At 39.0% G+C, this 13,852-nt stretch overlaps 1 protein-coding gene across 6 annotated transcripts in view; it reads right to left on the bottom strand.

Annotated features, from left to right (window-relative positions):
- Positions 1-13,852, bottom strand: part of LOC138798596 (protein phosphatase 1 regulatory subunit SDS22 homolog) — a 68,678-nt gene that overhangs the window by 44,217 nt on the left and 10,609 nt on the right. For all 6 annotated transcript variants that reach the window (XM_069979117.1, XM_069979149.1, XM_069979155.1 and 3 more), the window contains 3 exons: positions 13,033-13,143; positions 9,176-9,365; positions 77-277 (listed from right to left, as the gene is read on the bottom strand). In XM_069979117.1, the coding sequence (XP_069835218.1) occupies positions 77-277; positions 9,176-9,365; positions 13,033-13,143 (502 nt within the window). The remainder of the gene's footprint in view (positions 1-76; positions 278-9,175; positions 9,366-13,032; positions 13,144-13,852) is intronic.

The raw sequence follows: 13,852 nt of genomic DNA, 5'->3' as shown, positions 1-13,852 counted from the left end.
TCAACAGAGTAAAAAAATTAAATTGTATTATGGTGTTCAGCGCTTGTAGATACGAAAAGGGTTGAAGAACACTTACTCTTAATTTTATTTCACTGAGATACTGGAGTCCACACAACACATGCACTGTTTCCGGCAAGGAACTGATATTGTTATCGGAGGCATCAAGGACATTGAGCGTTAATGAAGATGCAAGAGGAAGAAGACTATTGATCTTATTGTGTTGAACAAATAGTTCATGCAGTTTAGGAAGATTTTGAATTCCATCAAGAGAAATTAACTGGCAATAGAACAAAAACAACAGTAAATGCATTCATACATAAAGTGGTATATCTACATGACATAGAGATAAATATATATGTATGCATGTCTGTGTGCTGATAAAGTATATCATGCACCAGGTCACGAGACAAATATTACATAATAAATATATTAGATCTGTTGCTCCCTACTCCCTTTTCCTGGAAAATTGAAGACTTTAGGGAGCCCACGTATACTGCAAGACATACAGATATATCATAAGAAGCTTAAGTGCAATACATTTATCTTACATCACTGCATAGGTTAAATTAAAAAGTAAAAACTATTTTCTTGGTATAAGTAATGGTTTACTACAATTGTAAATGTGATGTGGTTTAGGGAAATTAACGATAATCTCAGGAACTGCCCCAACCTGTCAGCTCAATATATGAGCTTTAAAACATTTGTCATACTTCTGGAACGGATGACTGGAGTGTCTGTTTTGTGGAGAAGCATAAAAGACAATAACTATAAAACAGAGGAACTAAGCAAAGCACTTATCTCATTAACCCTTGCACTCCAAGAGTACAAGAACCAAAATGACAATATTTGGAAATGGAAAAGCCAAATCTTAATGGGAATTGTAATGTTACTGTGTGTAATCCCATAACAAACAATAAACAGAGCTTAAAGTCCATATTATACACAAAGATTTATCTTACACATTCTTAAAGCCAAAACCAGGAATGGATTTGAAAAGAGGAAAAAAAGGTTTCCAATTGCACAGTACATGAAAGCCAAATAAAAATGTTTCAAAAACATTTATTTATAAAAAAAAGGGCTAAATTAATTCTAGAGGTTTCAGTGGTGACGTTACCCTAATAGATGTCCTGTAGATATATAGGAGAGATCAGTGCTGCCACACACACAGCCCTATTGATAAAGGAAGGTGATCAAGATTGTATACTCCTCTAGGAGGAAGGAGGTGGATTTACAGAATAAAGAGTTTTAGCCTGTTAGGCTTGAATTGAGGTTTTTCCTTCCCTCCTCTTTGTAAGAAGGAAGTTGCATATGGGTTATTCCATCCAAACTGAGCTTTACCACCATTTTTTACAATTATTATTTTATAACTTTACCCTCACTGATTAAAAGTTAAATCTACATATTTTTGATAGGTAATGACAGCTATCTGAAGAAAAAAAAATTAACCTATTTTTAGGGTGTCTGAAGAGCATGACTCCAGTGATAATGAATCATATGTTTTTTGGGGTTATTTCCAGCTGACTGTTGTAGCTAATTAAGTTTATTGTTCTGCAATTTAGAAGGGAAGTAGACTGAACATTAATATAACATCTACATATTTTATCTAACTGGAAATTTTATTACTTTCTGTATTATTATACTTCTACTAAATTAAAAAAGATACAAAAGTTTATGCTGTGATCTAACAGAACTGTTTTGTTTAAAACCCTTTGGTGAAAGTAAGGCTATGGACATGCCATTTAATAACGTTAAACGGAAATAACATCAAAAGTTGGGATACTTTAAAAATAGAATATAGGATAGAGGAAAGACATTGGTTCTCTTATGTTAGATGTAGAAAAGCATTAGTTGTAAGTCAGAATAATAGTAAGCTGCAAGTATGTAGCCCCAGCCCACTAGTGGAAAAACTAAGGGGCAGGACAATCAAAAAGAAAGAGATTACAACAATATACTCGCACCTTATAAAGGAAAAACAGATTGGGATAAAAAGCAAGGAAAAATGGGAGGGAGTAATTGGGGAATTAGATGAGAGTAGGTGGGAGAAAGTGCTGAAGAGTATTAAGGAAGTCTCAAGTGTGAGTAATCATAGAATTATTCAATTTAATATAGTACATCAATTATATTACACCCCAATGTTCCTTTGTAGAATAGGGAAACGAAAGGATGGAAAGTGTCCAAGATGTGGTTGTGGGGAGGCGGATTTTGCACATATGCTTTGGACATGCAGCGTCTTGCAAGAGTATTCGGGGAGAGTGCACGGAAAAATTGAAGGGAAGAGTAAGGTGAAATTTGAGCTGAACCCGGTTACTGCTTTGTTGGGAGACACCACTAACATCATTGCGAGAAAAAGGAGTAAGAAAACTGTACAAAAAATGCTTTTCTATGCTAGATTTATTATAATTAAACAATGGATGTCTCCGGGGACTCCCAAGTTGTGAAAAATGGGAAAGAGGTTATGAAATGTATGAGGGAGCAGGGAATTAGAGGGGAGGGGGCGAGGCGAGCTTTTTATATATATATATATATATATATATATATATATATATATATATATATTTAACTTTTTTTTTTTTTGGGGGGGGGGGGGGCAGACCAGGCCGGGGGGGGGGGTGGAGGGGAAATTTGGGGTATTTTTAACGTTAAATTGTTTAAGGTTTTTGAAATTTATTTAATCCTTAATTTAGTGTTACAGGTGTTACACACTTACTGTTACAGGTGTTACCATTCACACACGTAACACCCGTAACATATACATGCATATGTTTGAAGCCATTCTTCTACTGTTAGGCTAGTTATTGGCTGGATATTTTTATTTAACACAATAACCATTGTTTTCAGCAGTGGTAATTTATAATTTTTAAAGCAAAATGTGATGGCTTTGTGCCACAACATTTTCATTCAAACCTAGCAAAACAAAACAAAAAAAAAATCCGAAGGCTTCGCTTGTGGAAAACGATATGTTAAAATTGTTAAAATGCTAAGGTTAAATTTTAGGTTTCACCCTGAAGTTGGCACCTTAACTGTTTAAAACTAGTTTAACTTTTTTTTTTTTTTAAATTGGTTTTGATTAGGTTTCAAAATGCAAATAATATAAGGTAACACAGGACCTTAAAGGGGTTATCCTGCACTACAAAAACATGGCCATTTTATTCTAGAGACAACACAACTCTTGTCTCCAGGTCAGGTGGGATTTGCAATAAAGCTCCATTCACTTCAATAGAAGTAAGTAGCAAATCCCCACCCAAGCTGGAGACAAGAGTGGTGCTGTCTCTGGAAGAAAGTGGCCATGTTTTTGTAGCCCTGGACAATCCTTTAAAAGTGTAATAAACAGTAAATAAACTTTATATTGACCATAAAATAGTTAGAAATGAAAGTAATAAAAATGTACTATAAAAGAGAAAACAAAAATACATAAGAGCTATTACTAAGTAAAAAAAAAACAAAAAAAAACAACAAACTAGTTGCCTAATGACGTAATATAGCCACAAACATCATATAATGGTATTTTCAGAAGCAGTCAGAGCAGTTTATTTACATTTCGATGAGCTGTTAAGCATATGTAATAGTAAGTGGAAAAACTGTATTACATATATTGTGTTATATAATTTATAAAGAATAACCCTGCATACAGCAACCCAAGAGAACTGGGTATTAGTAAGAGTGAGATATTCAGACCACGGTGCCCAGTGAGACTTAACTGAGGGATAACGTTTAGTTTTCCGTACATGAAAAAGTTCCATTTGATAAAACCCATTGACTAATCTAAGACTCTGGGAGTGGAGGGAAGTTTCCATGTTTTCGCTATACAGTAGTTACCTAGTTGCTAATATTATATGACTGACCACTCTTCCTGCTGGCGCGGGATACCTGTGGGATTGAGCAAACACACAGATAAAGCCAGGTAAGGGTCTAAACTGTTTTTGGCTATGGCTAATATAATGTCAGATGTCTAACCAAAAGGAGTGTATTATTGAACAGAACCACCACATGTGACAGTAAGTAGATGTGAGAAGGGGTGAGATAGGATCTTAGAACAATCGTTTGAGACATCTCCCAATGTTTAATCCCTTTAGACAAATGTTTAGTCCATCCACATGCCTCTCCCCATTCAGTGACGGTATAAGAGGGATGTAATTCTAATTCCCATTTATTGCAGTAAGATGGTTTATTCTCGTTATTACCCTCTTAAGGACGCATGACGTACCCGCAAGAGGTGTTAATAGCAGGGCCGCGCGGCGACCCCGCTCTGAACCGCCGCGGTCCCTAAGTGCCCCCCATGGGAGCTTCTAGTATAAGTGTAAAAAAAAAAAAAAAGTGTTATTATTAGTAAAAAGCCCCCTCCCCTAATAAAAGTCAGAATCACCCCCCTTTTCCCATGTTTTTAATAAATGTAAATAAATAAACAAACATGTTTGGTATTGCCGCATGCGTAATCGCCCAAACTATTAATCACATTCCTGATCTTGCACTGTAAACGGCGTAAGCGCCCAAAAAATCCCAAAGTGCAAAATTGCGCATTTTTGGTCGCATCAAATCCAGAAAAAATTTCATAAAAAGCGATCAAAAAGTCATATATGCGCAATCAAGGTACCGATAGAAAGTAAACATCACGGCGCAAAAAATGACAGCTCACACAGCCCCATAGACCAAAGGATAAAAGCGTTATAAGCCTGGGAATGGAGCGATTTTAAGGAACATTTGTTAACAATGGTTTGAATTTTTTACAGGCCATCAGCTAAAAGAAAAGTTATACGTGTTATATATCGTTTTAATCGTGTTGGTTTCGCAGTGTACTTTATGCAAAAATTCAGCCTGTCATTGCAAAGTACAATTAGTGGCGCAAAAAATAAGGGCTCATGTGGGTTTCTAGGTGTAAAAATGCAAGTGCTATGGCCTTTTAAACACAAGGAGGAAAAAACGAAAACGCAAAAACGAAAATTGGCCCCGTCCTTAAGGGGTTAAGCGTCATAAGTGCCCCATAGAATTTAGAGATCCTAATATGACTTTTTTATCCTTCTGGCCCAGTAAATAGGATTTGTATAGCCTTAACAGTAACAATTTTAAGTTATAATAAACATCTAAGATACAAACTTAAAAAAAAAAAAACTTTTTTTCAGTAAATGTGTTAAATTTTTTTTTTTTTTTTCTACTCCTAAATATTTTAAAAACATATAAAAGGGCTATCAGTGGCTTAAATGTGTTCAAAATTGAGAGTATTACTTTTAGAAATCACGGGAGACTAAAAACATTTGTACTATGTAACGCCCGTAACATTTCATGTAACACCCGTAACAGTCTAGTTATGTTTTTTGTAAAAGAAATTTAATTATTAAATAAAAATAAACATCTAATATAGTATGGGATCTTAATTTCAACCAGTAAAAAAACCTAAGCATAATTGTCCAGTTAGCAGAGTTTGGAGCTTTTCTTACTCCTGTCAGGATGCTAGGTCTTTTTTTTTTTTTCCGTAACACCCGTAACTCCTAGTTAAACAATTTTTTTAACAGCTATTTAAAAAAACTGCAATTTAACCACAGTAGTTAAAAATATAAATTAAGACGCATCTGTATATACCATAAAAACAAATGTAATATATGTTCTTCTAATTTATTAATTATGTCCCCTACTTCCTTCCTATACCTAAGAATACTTAACATTTTGGTTTTCGGACACATTTTGCCCACTTTTCCCCATTTTTGACTCTTTAGACAATTTATGAAATATTTGTGCCATTTTTGGTGACTTTTGCTTGTCATTTTCTAGACTAAAAATTATTGTGGATTTTAAAACACATTTCTTATGTACAAATTTTTAAATAGCTACAACATTTTTAACCAACTCTACTCACTTGGTGGTGCAAAATCCACATGCCAAAAAAGTGCAAATTCTTCACATATCTCACAATAATATGATACATTTTGCTGAATTAAAACTAGCATAAAGGAGAAAGTGCAAGCTCAAACAGTAAGGGGGGAAAAGTCTCAAATAATATATTCTCCCATCCTCATCATTTTTCCTGTAAACTCCTATATACACCCTAAAGAGATTTACAGAAGTGCAGGGGTATGCAATGCCTACTTATCCTGTCCTAGCTGGCATATCACTTGGGGGCATGTGTACTTTTTATTAGATGTGTGATGACATAAGGTCTCACTTTTAGCACCTTCAATAGCTGATGGCTGACAGCTATCTCTCCGGTTCACTACATATGTACATGTGAACACTCAGCTTGGCAAAGTATCCAGGGGTCAGGTCATCCCTGTACAAATTAGATTATTGACCAGTCTCGCTGAAATTACTGGGTTAGGTTGACTTTTCTCTTTACTCAGACTATTAAGTGAGCTTTTTCTCCATCTTAAGTATTCTATGAATGATTCTGCCATCCACAGGCAGGGAATAAGCTGCATACAAAGGGCAGGTGAGGAATAAATAAAAACTTATCTAAAAGAAAAACATTGTAATTATGGGGAAATCTCTGTAAGGAAAGGCCTGTAAGTATAGTTCTTAAGTCCCAGACAAACCACAGCCAGCAAATTGTATGTAGACAATACTTGAAAATATGTTATTTTAATACAGTTAACAAAATGCATGTTTAAACTAATTCCTAGCCATAGGGAAAGGAAAACTATCTGGGAAATACCAATGCCATTACCTCATATGAGTGAAATTTCCATGTCTTGTGCATTAACATCGGTTTATAAGAATAAGATATTTAACGTCTGCCAAAGAGTAACGTCTCAGGATAATTTATGGTGTTAAATGTTACATGTAATAAGAATAGCATTAATAAAAATGAACACACATTTAGGCTGCGTTCACACTACGTATATTTCAGTCAGTATATGTATATTTCAGTCAGTATATTTCAGTCAGTATTGCAACCAAAACCAGGAGTGGATTAAAAACACAGAAAGGATCTGTTCACACAATGTTGTAATTGAGTGGATGGCCGCCATATAATGGCAAATATTTGCTGTTATTTTAGAACAACGGCTGTTATATTGAAATAATGGCCGTTATTTACTGTTATATGACGGCCATCCACTCAATTTCAACATTGTGTGAACAGATCCTTTCTGTGTTTTTAATCCACTCCTTGTTTTGGTTGCAATACTGACTGAAATATACTGACTGAAATATACGTAGTGTGAAGGCAGCCCCCGGCTGCGTTCACACTACCTATATTTCAGTCAGCATATGTATATTTCAGTCAGTATATTTCAGTCAGTATTGCAACCAAAACCAGGAGTGGATGTTGAAATTGAGTGGATGGCCGCCATTTAATGGCAAATATTTGCTGTTATTTTAGAACAACGGCTGTTATATTGAAATAATGGCAGTTATTTACTGTTATATGGCGGCCATCCACTCAATTTCAACATTGCGTGAACAGATCCTTTCTGTGTTTTTAATCCACTCCTGGTTTTGGTTGCAATACTGACTGAAATATACTGACTGAAATATATGTAGTGTGAACGCAGCCTTAAGATTAAAAACCTAATATAAACAATCATATAAATGTGTGCACACATGTATTCCAAAGTGCAGCAAAGGTAACAGCATCTCACAAGGCGGATAAGGTAAAAAAAGTGGTTGTTTATTCCAGCATGGCACCAATACAACATTTCAACCGCAATGGTCTTTTTCAAGTATATCATCATCAATCATATAAATGTGTGCACACAATGTTAAAAGCAGTGTTAGAACTGTATATCACAAACTATATGTATTAACTTCTGAACAACTAGAAGTACATATCTTCTTTTTGTGTATTTGTTATCAAATGTAATTTTGAAGTAAATAAGACTGAGGGGTTGCCTCGTGTCTGCGTGTGTTTAACCCCTTAAAATGTTACTTACTGATTGCCATATTCTGACTCCTAATGTTTTTATTTTTTTTATCTACAGAACTATCTGAGGGCTGTGATCTGTAGTTTTATTAGTATCATTTTGGGATCAGACATTTTGATCTCTTTTAATTCCATGCTTCAAAACTATTATGAATTTATCCACGCTAACATCTGGTCCATACTTCCAATGGTTAAGGGTGCCTTCACACCTACCGGATCTGCAGCGGGTCTCACTTCTGCGGATTCGTAGCGAGAACCGCTGCAGATCCGGTACCATAGCTCATACTTGCAGCGGGATTGACATCCCGCTGTAAATATGTGCTTTAACTCCCGCTGTCCGCAGCCCCGCCGCCGCATCCCCCATCCCCGGCCGCATCACCCCATCCCTGGCCACATCCTGCAGCCTGCCGCCCCCCGCATCCCCGGCCACATCCAGCAGCCCGCATCCCCCCATCCCTGGCTGCATCCTGCATCCTGCCGCCGAGAGCATGCATTACCTGCTCGGCGGCGCGGCTGCAGTGAGGCTCCCGGCTCCGGTCCCGCTCAGCTGATCTGAGCGGTAACGGAGCCGCCAGCCTCACTGCAGCCGCGCCGCTGAGCAGGTACTGTATGCTCTCGGCGGCGGGCAGCACGATGCGGCCAGGGATGGGGGATGCGGGCTGCTGGAAGCGGCAGGGGACGGGCTGACGCGGCGGCGAGGCTGCGGACAGCGGGGGTTAAAGCACATATTCACAGCGGGATGTCAATCCCGCTGCGAATATGTTCTATCATAGGGGTGAATGATACTGGATCCGCAGCTGATCTTGCTGCGAATCCGCAGAAGTGAGATCAGCTGCGGATCCGGTAGGTGTGAAGGCACCCTAAGTCACAAAAATAGAAGAGATCTGAAGTTGAGCGAACTTCAGAAAAGTGTTCCGATTGGACCATGTGGCTGAACTCAAACACTCAGCATTTAATTCCTATATATAGAGAAATTGAATGCCGCCTTAGGGCTGCCAGGAAAACATGGATACAGCCTATGGCTGTTTACTGAGTGGAGACAGATACTGAAACATGTTTTTTCTAATGTTTCTATTATCTGATTGTACAGTAAATGCTTTTATTTAACTTTTTGTACATAATGAAGCTGGGTTCACACACAGTATCACACAGGACATTCATTGACTTCATGACCTTTACTTTTTTAGAATTGGGATGCAGGCGCATTCGTGCCCATAGCACACAATGTAAAAAGCGGCTGCTGGGGACCCTCTGCAGAAAATCCGCTGCGATGCGGTACGTGTGAAGCTACCCTTAATATAATTTTTTGATAATGAATACTTTTACCTTATTTGAGTTCAAATGCAATCGTGTGAGGTTTACTAATGATGGCAGGTCCTTAATACTTCCAATTTTGTTATGAGATATATTGAAAGAAACAAGATAAGTACAATCTTTAAATGACTGAATGTCTGCAATTGCATTGTAACTTAGATCCAAAGCAAGTAAGTTAGGCAGCACTGCAAGTCCTGGAAGACTACAAAAGAAACAACACAGGTAATGGTAAGATTGTAATGTGAATGGTGAATGACCAGTGTTAAAATAAAAATTTTTATATTTTAGCCATGAATGCTTACTGTAATATATATATATATATATACACACACTCACTGACCACTTTATTAAGTACGCCATGCTAGTAACAGGTTGGACCCCCTTTTGCCTTCAGAACTGCCTCAATTCCTCGTGGCATAGATACAACAAGGTGCTGGAAGCATTTCTCAGAGATTTTGGTCCATATTGACATGATGGCATCACACAGTTGCCGCAGATTTGTCGGCTGCACATCCATGATGCAAATCTCCCGTTCCACCACATCCCAAAGATGCTCTATTGGATTGAGATCTAGTGACTGTGGAGGCCATTTGAGTACAGTGAACTCATTGTCATGTTCAAGAAACCAGTCTGAGATGATTCTAGCTTTATGACATGGCGCATTATCCTGCTGAAAGTAGCCATCAGATGTTGGGTACATTGTGGTCATAAAGGGATGGACATGGTCAGCAACAATACTCAGGTAGGCTGTGGCGTTGCAACAACGCTCAATAGGTACCAAGGGGCCCAAAGAGTGCCAAGAAAATATTCCCCAAACCATGACACCACCATCACCAGCCTGAACCGTTGATACAAGGCAGGATGGATCCATGCTTTCATGTTGTTGACGCCAAATTCTGACCCTACCATCCGAATGTGGCAGCAGAAATCGAGACTCATCAGACCAGGCAACGTTTTTCCAATCTTCTACTGTCCAATTTCGATGAGCTTGTGCAAATTGTAGCCTCAGTTTCCTGTTCTTAGCTGAAAGGAGTGGCACCCAGTGTGGTCTTCTGCTGCTGTAGCCCATCTGCCTCAAAGTTCGACGTACTGTTCGTTCAGAGATGCTCTTCTGCCTACCTTGGTTGTAACGGTTGTCTATTTGAGTCACTGTTGCCTTTCTATCAGCTCGAACCAGTCTGCCCATTCTCCTCTGACCTCTGGCATCAACAAGGCATTTCCGCCCACAGAACTGCAGCTCACTGGATGTTTTTTCTTTTTCGGACCATTCTCTGTAAACCCTAGAGATGGTTGTGCGTGAAAATCCCAGTAGATCAGCAGTTTCTGAATACTCAGACCAGCCCTTCTGGCACCAACAACCATGCCACGTTCAAAGGCCCTCAAATCACCTTTCTTCCCCATACTGATGCTCGGTTTGAACTGCAGGAGATTGTCTTGACCATGTCTACATGCCTAAATGCACTGAGTTGCCGCCATGTGATTGGCTGATTACAAATTAAGTGGTAACGTGCAGTTGGACAGGTGTACCTAATAAAGTGGCCGGTGAGTGTATATATATACACATACATACAAACACACAATGTAAGCCACACTATGTAAAAACGATGACCGTCATTGCGCAAATATCGGCCGTTATTTCAAATTTATTATTTGCTCAATGGCAGCAGTTAAAATGAAATACAGCGATCATTTTTACATAGTGTACACATATACACACATATATATACATACATACATACAACATACATATGTTTGTTTTAGCACCCATTCAAGAAGGAAGCCACAACTTTGTGGTACATTTATTGGGTAGGACTACTGGTAAGATATGCTCTGTAGTTCATTATCAGATCACTCTTTGTTGGAGCCAAAGGGGTGAAATAAAATTAAGTTATATAGGAATACACACACACACACACATATACTTTAAATAATGTAAAATATTTACAGTGTCCCTGTCATTAACATTCTTTTTGCAGAAATCAATAGTACAGGCAATTTTAAGAAACTTTGTAATTGGGTTTATCAGCCGAAAAATGAATTTTTATCATGAAAAAGCAGTTTGAAGCTCTCCCCCTGTCTTCATTGTTCTCCTATGGAGAGAGGGAAATGAGACACCAAAACAGGACAACAAAAAGTTAATTTAAAGCTACATTACCGGGCTCTCTGCTCTGATATCACCACTGACCTATCTGACCTCTGAATAGCACTCTAAATAGCTCCCCCGGGGTGTAATACTTTGTTCTCTGCTCTCTGCTGCCCACATTTATCCTCAGTCTCTCCTACCCCATCCCCTCTACATAGCACAGACAGGATGCATCTGATTGAGATTTCCTGTTTCTGAGCAGTGGATGACAGAAAGGAGAGGAGGGGGGGACCTGGGAAGTCTTTTTAAAGCGACTCTGTACCCACAATCTGCCCCCGCCCCCCCCCCCAAAACCACTTGTACCTTCGGATAGCTGCTTTTATTTCCAAGCTCTGTCATGGGGTCCGTTCGGCAGGGGATGCAGTTATTGTCATAAAAACAACTTTTAATCCTGCAGCACTGTGTCTAACGGCCGTGGCTTACATTTGTATATGCATTAGGCTGGCACCACCTCTCCGTCCTTCCTCCCCACCCTCCTCATCATTAGGAATGCTCCAGACAGATTGCCTCCTATTCATCAGCTGTGTGCATAATGAACATGGGATGGATCGTTAATACACCTGTGCAAAGCTCAAACAGCAGTAAATGTTCTTGGATCATTCCTAATGATGAGGAGGGTGGGGAGGAAGGACGGAGGGCTGGTGCCAGCCTAATACATATACAAATGTAAGCCCCGGCCGTTAGACACAGCGCTGCAGGATTAAAAGTTGTTTTTAGGAGAATAACTGCATCCCCTGCCGAACGGACTGCAGGACAGATATTGGATTAAAAGCAGCTATCCAAAGGTACAAGTGGTTTGGGGGGGAAAGATTGTGGGTACGGGTACAGAGTCGCTTTAAATGCAGATAATGGCATATTTGCCTAAAAACCCAATTACAAAGTTTCTTAAAATCGCCTGGACTATTGATTTGTGCAAAAGAAATTTTAACGACAGTGACTCTAACAAATATTACAGTGTGATATTGTAGCCTCACCATTACTATTTTACTCCTGTTCTACAGTAAAGTAAGGTCTGTTCTAGTCTATTCACACCTTATCCGCCATCTCTCTTCTTGACCCTTATCTCTTAATGATCTCCTGACTGCTAAATCTAAAGGCAACCACTTTTGATTATTTTGGATCTCTCTGCAGTATCTGACACATTAAACCCCCAGCCACTCATCAATATGCTCCACTTTAAGGATCCTGCCCTTTCCGGGTTTTCCTCCCACCTCTCTGACTGCTCATTTAGAATATAATTTCACCTCTTTTTCTCTTCCCCTCACTATTTGGGTTCCTCAGGAATTAGCCCTCTTTGGCTTTCAGTACCATCTCTATACTGATGACTTCAGCTATTTACTCATCCTGTGAGATCACCACTGCACTCCTACAAATTACCAGTGACCTTCTGTGTGCCACCTCTAACATAATGATTTCCCTCTTTACTATTGTAATCTCTTACTAATCGGGATTTCCCTTCTTTACTCTCCTCTCTTCAGTCCATCCTAAATATAGCAGCCAGGCTCATCTACCTGTCCAGCAGCTACACTGATGCCTCCCCTTGTGCCATTCACTACACTGGCTCCCCTTCCAGCACAAAGCACAATATGAACTTCTCTAGCTCACCCATAAGGCTCTCCACTCCTCCCTCATCTCAGTCTATCATCCTACCATGCTAATAATTTTGACTAATCCTCTGTTCCTTAGGAAACATTAAGCCCAACTGAGGTACAGGTCAAGGCCATACCTGTGGAGAACATTACAGGAGGCATTGAGTTCCAGGAGGTTGGGAAGGTTTTGCAAGCTCTTAGACTTGAACTCGGTTAATTCATTTAGAGATAAATCCAGTTTGAGAATTCTAAAAATATAAGAGGTAAATGTCTAAAATTGCACATTAAAATGCCCTTAACAATAATGAAACCTGTTGGGTGCTGTATAATCAGATATTCTCTATTACTAAAATAGATCTATACTAATAGGTCAAATCACTTGTGAGGCCCCAGAAAAGCCACAAGAGACCCGGTTGGAGTTTAGGCTGGAGGTTGCATGTGAATTGCAAAAGAATTGTGAATAATATATAATTTCAGGTGTAGTGACTGCTCTCTTATTTACTCTCCAAATCTTGATGGATGTTGCTTGGTAATTGCAGTGTGAGATACAAAAGAATCCGAAACACTCTTCTACAACACTGTGCTGCAGCACACGTTACGCAAACAAAAGGAGTAGACAACTCACCTTATGCAGACATGGGGGAAAATATTACATTTATTAGTAACTAGAGATGAGCGAACCGGGTTCAGGTTCGAGTCAATCCGAACCCGAATGATCAGCATTTGATAAGCTGTGGCTGCTGAACTTGGATAAAGCTCTAAGGTTGTCTGGAAAACATGGATACAGCCAGTGACTATATCCATGATTTCCACATAGCCTTAGGGCTTTATCCAACTTCAGCAGCCACCGCTAATCAAATGCCGAAAGTTCGGGTTCGGATCGACTCGAGCATGCTCGAGGTTCGCTCATCTCTATTAGTAACCATAGACCAACAAATATGATGATACAATATGCAA

This window comes from Dendropsophus ebraccatus, chromosome 1 (genome assembly GCF_027789765.1).
Source record: "Dendropsophus ebraccatus isolate aDenEbr1 chromosome 1, aDenEbr1.pat, whole genome shotgun sequence".
Taxonomy (NCBI): domain Eukaryota; kingdom Metazoa; phylum Chordata; class Amphibia; order Anura; family Hylidae; genus Dendropsophus; species Dendropsophus ebraccatus.
The sequence above is the reverse complement of the archived record's forward strand: the minus strand, read 5'-3'. Positions and strand labels throughout refer to the sequence as shown.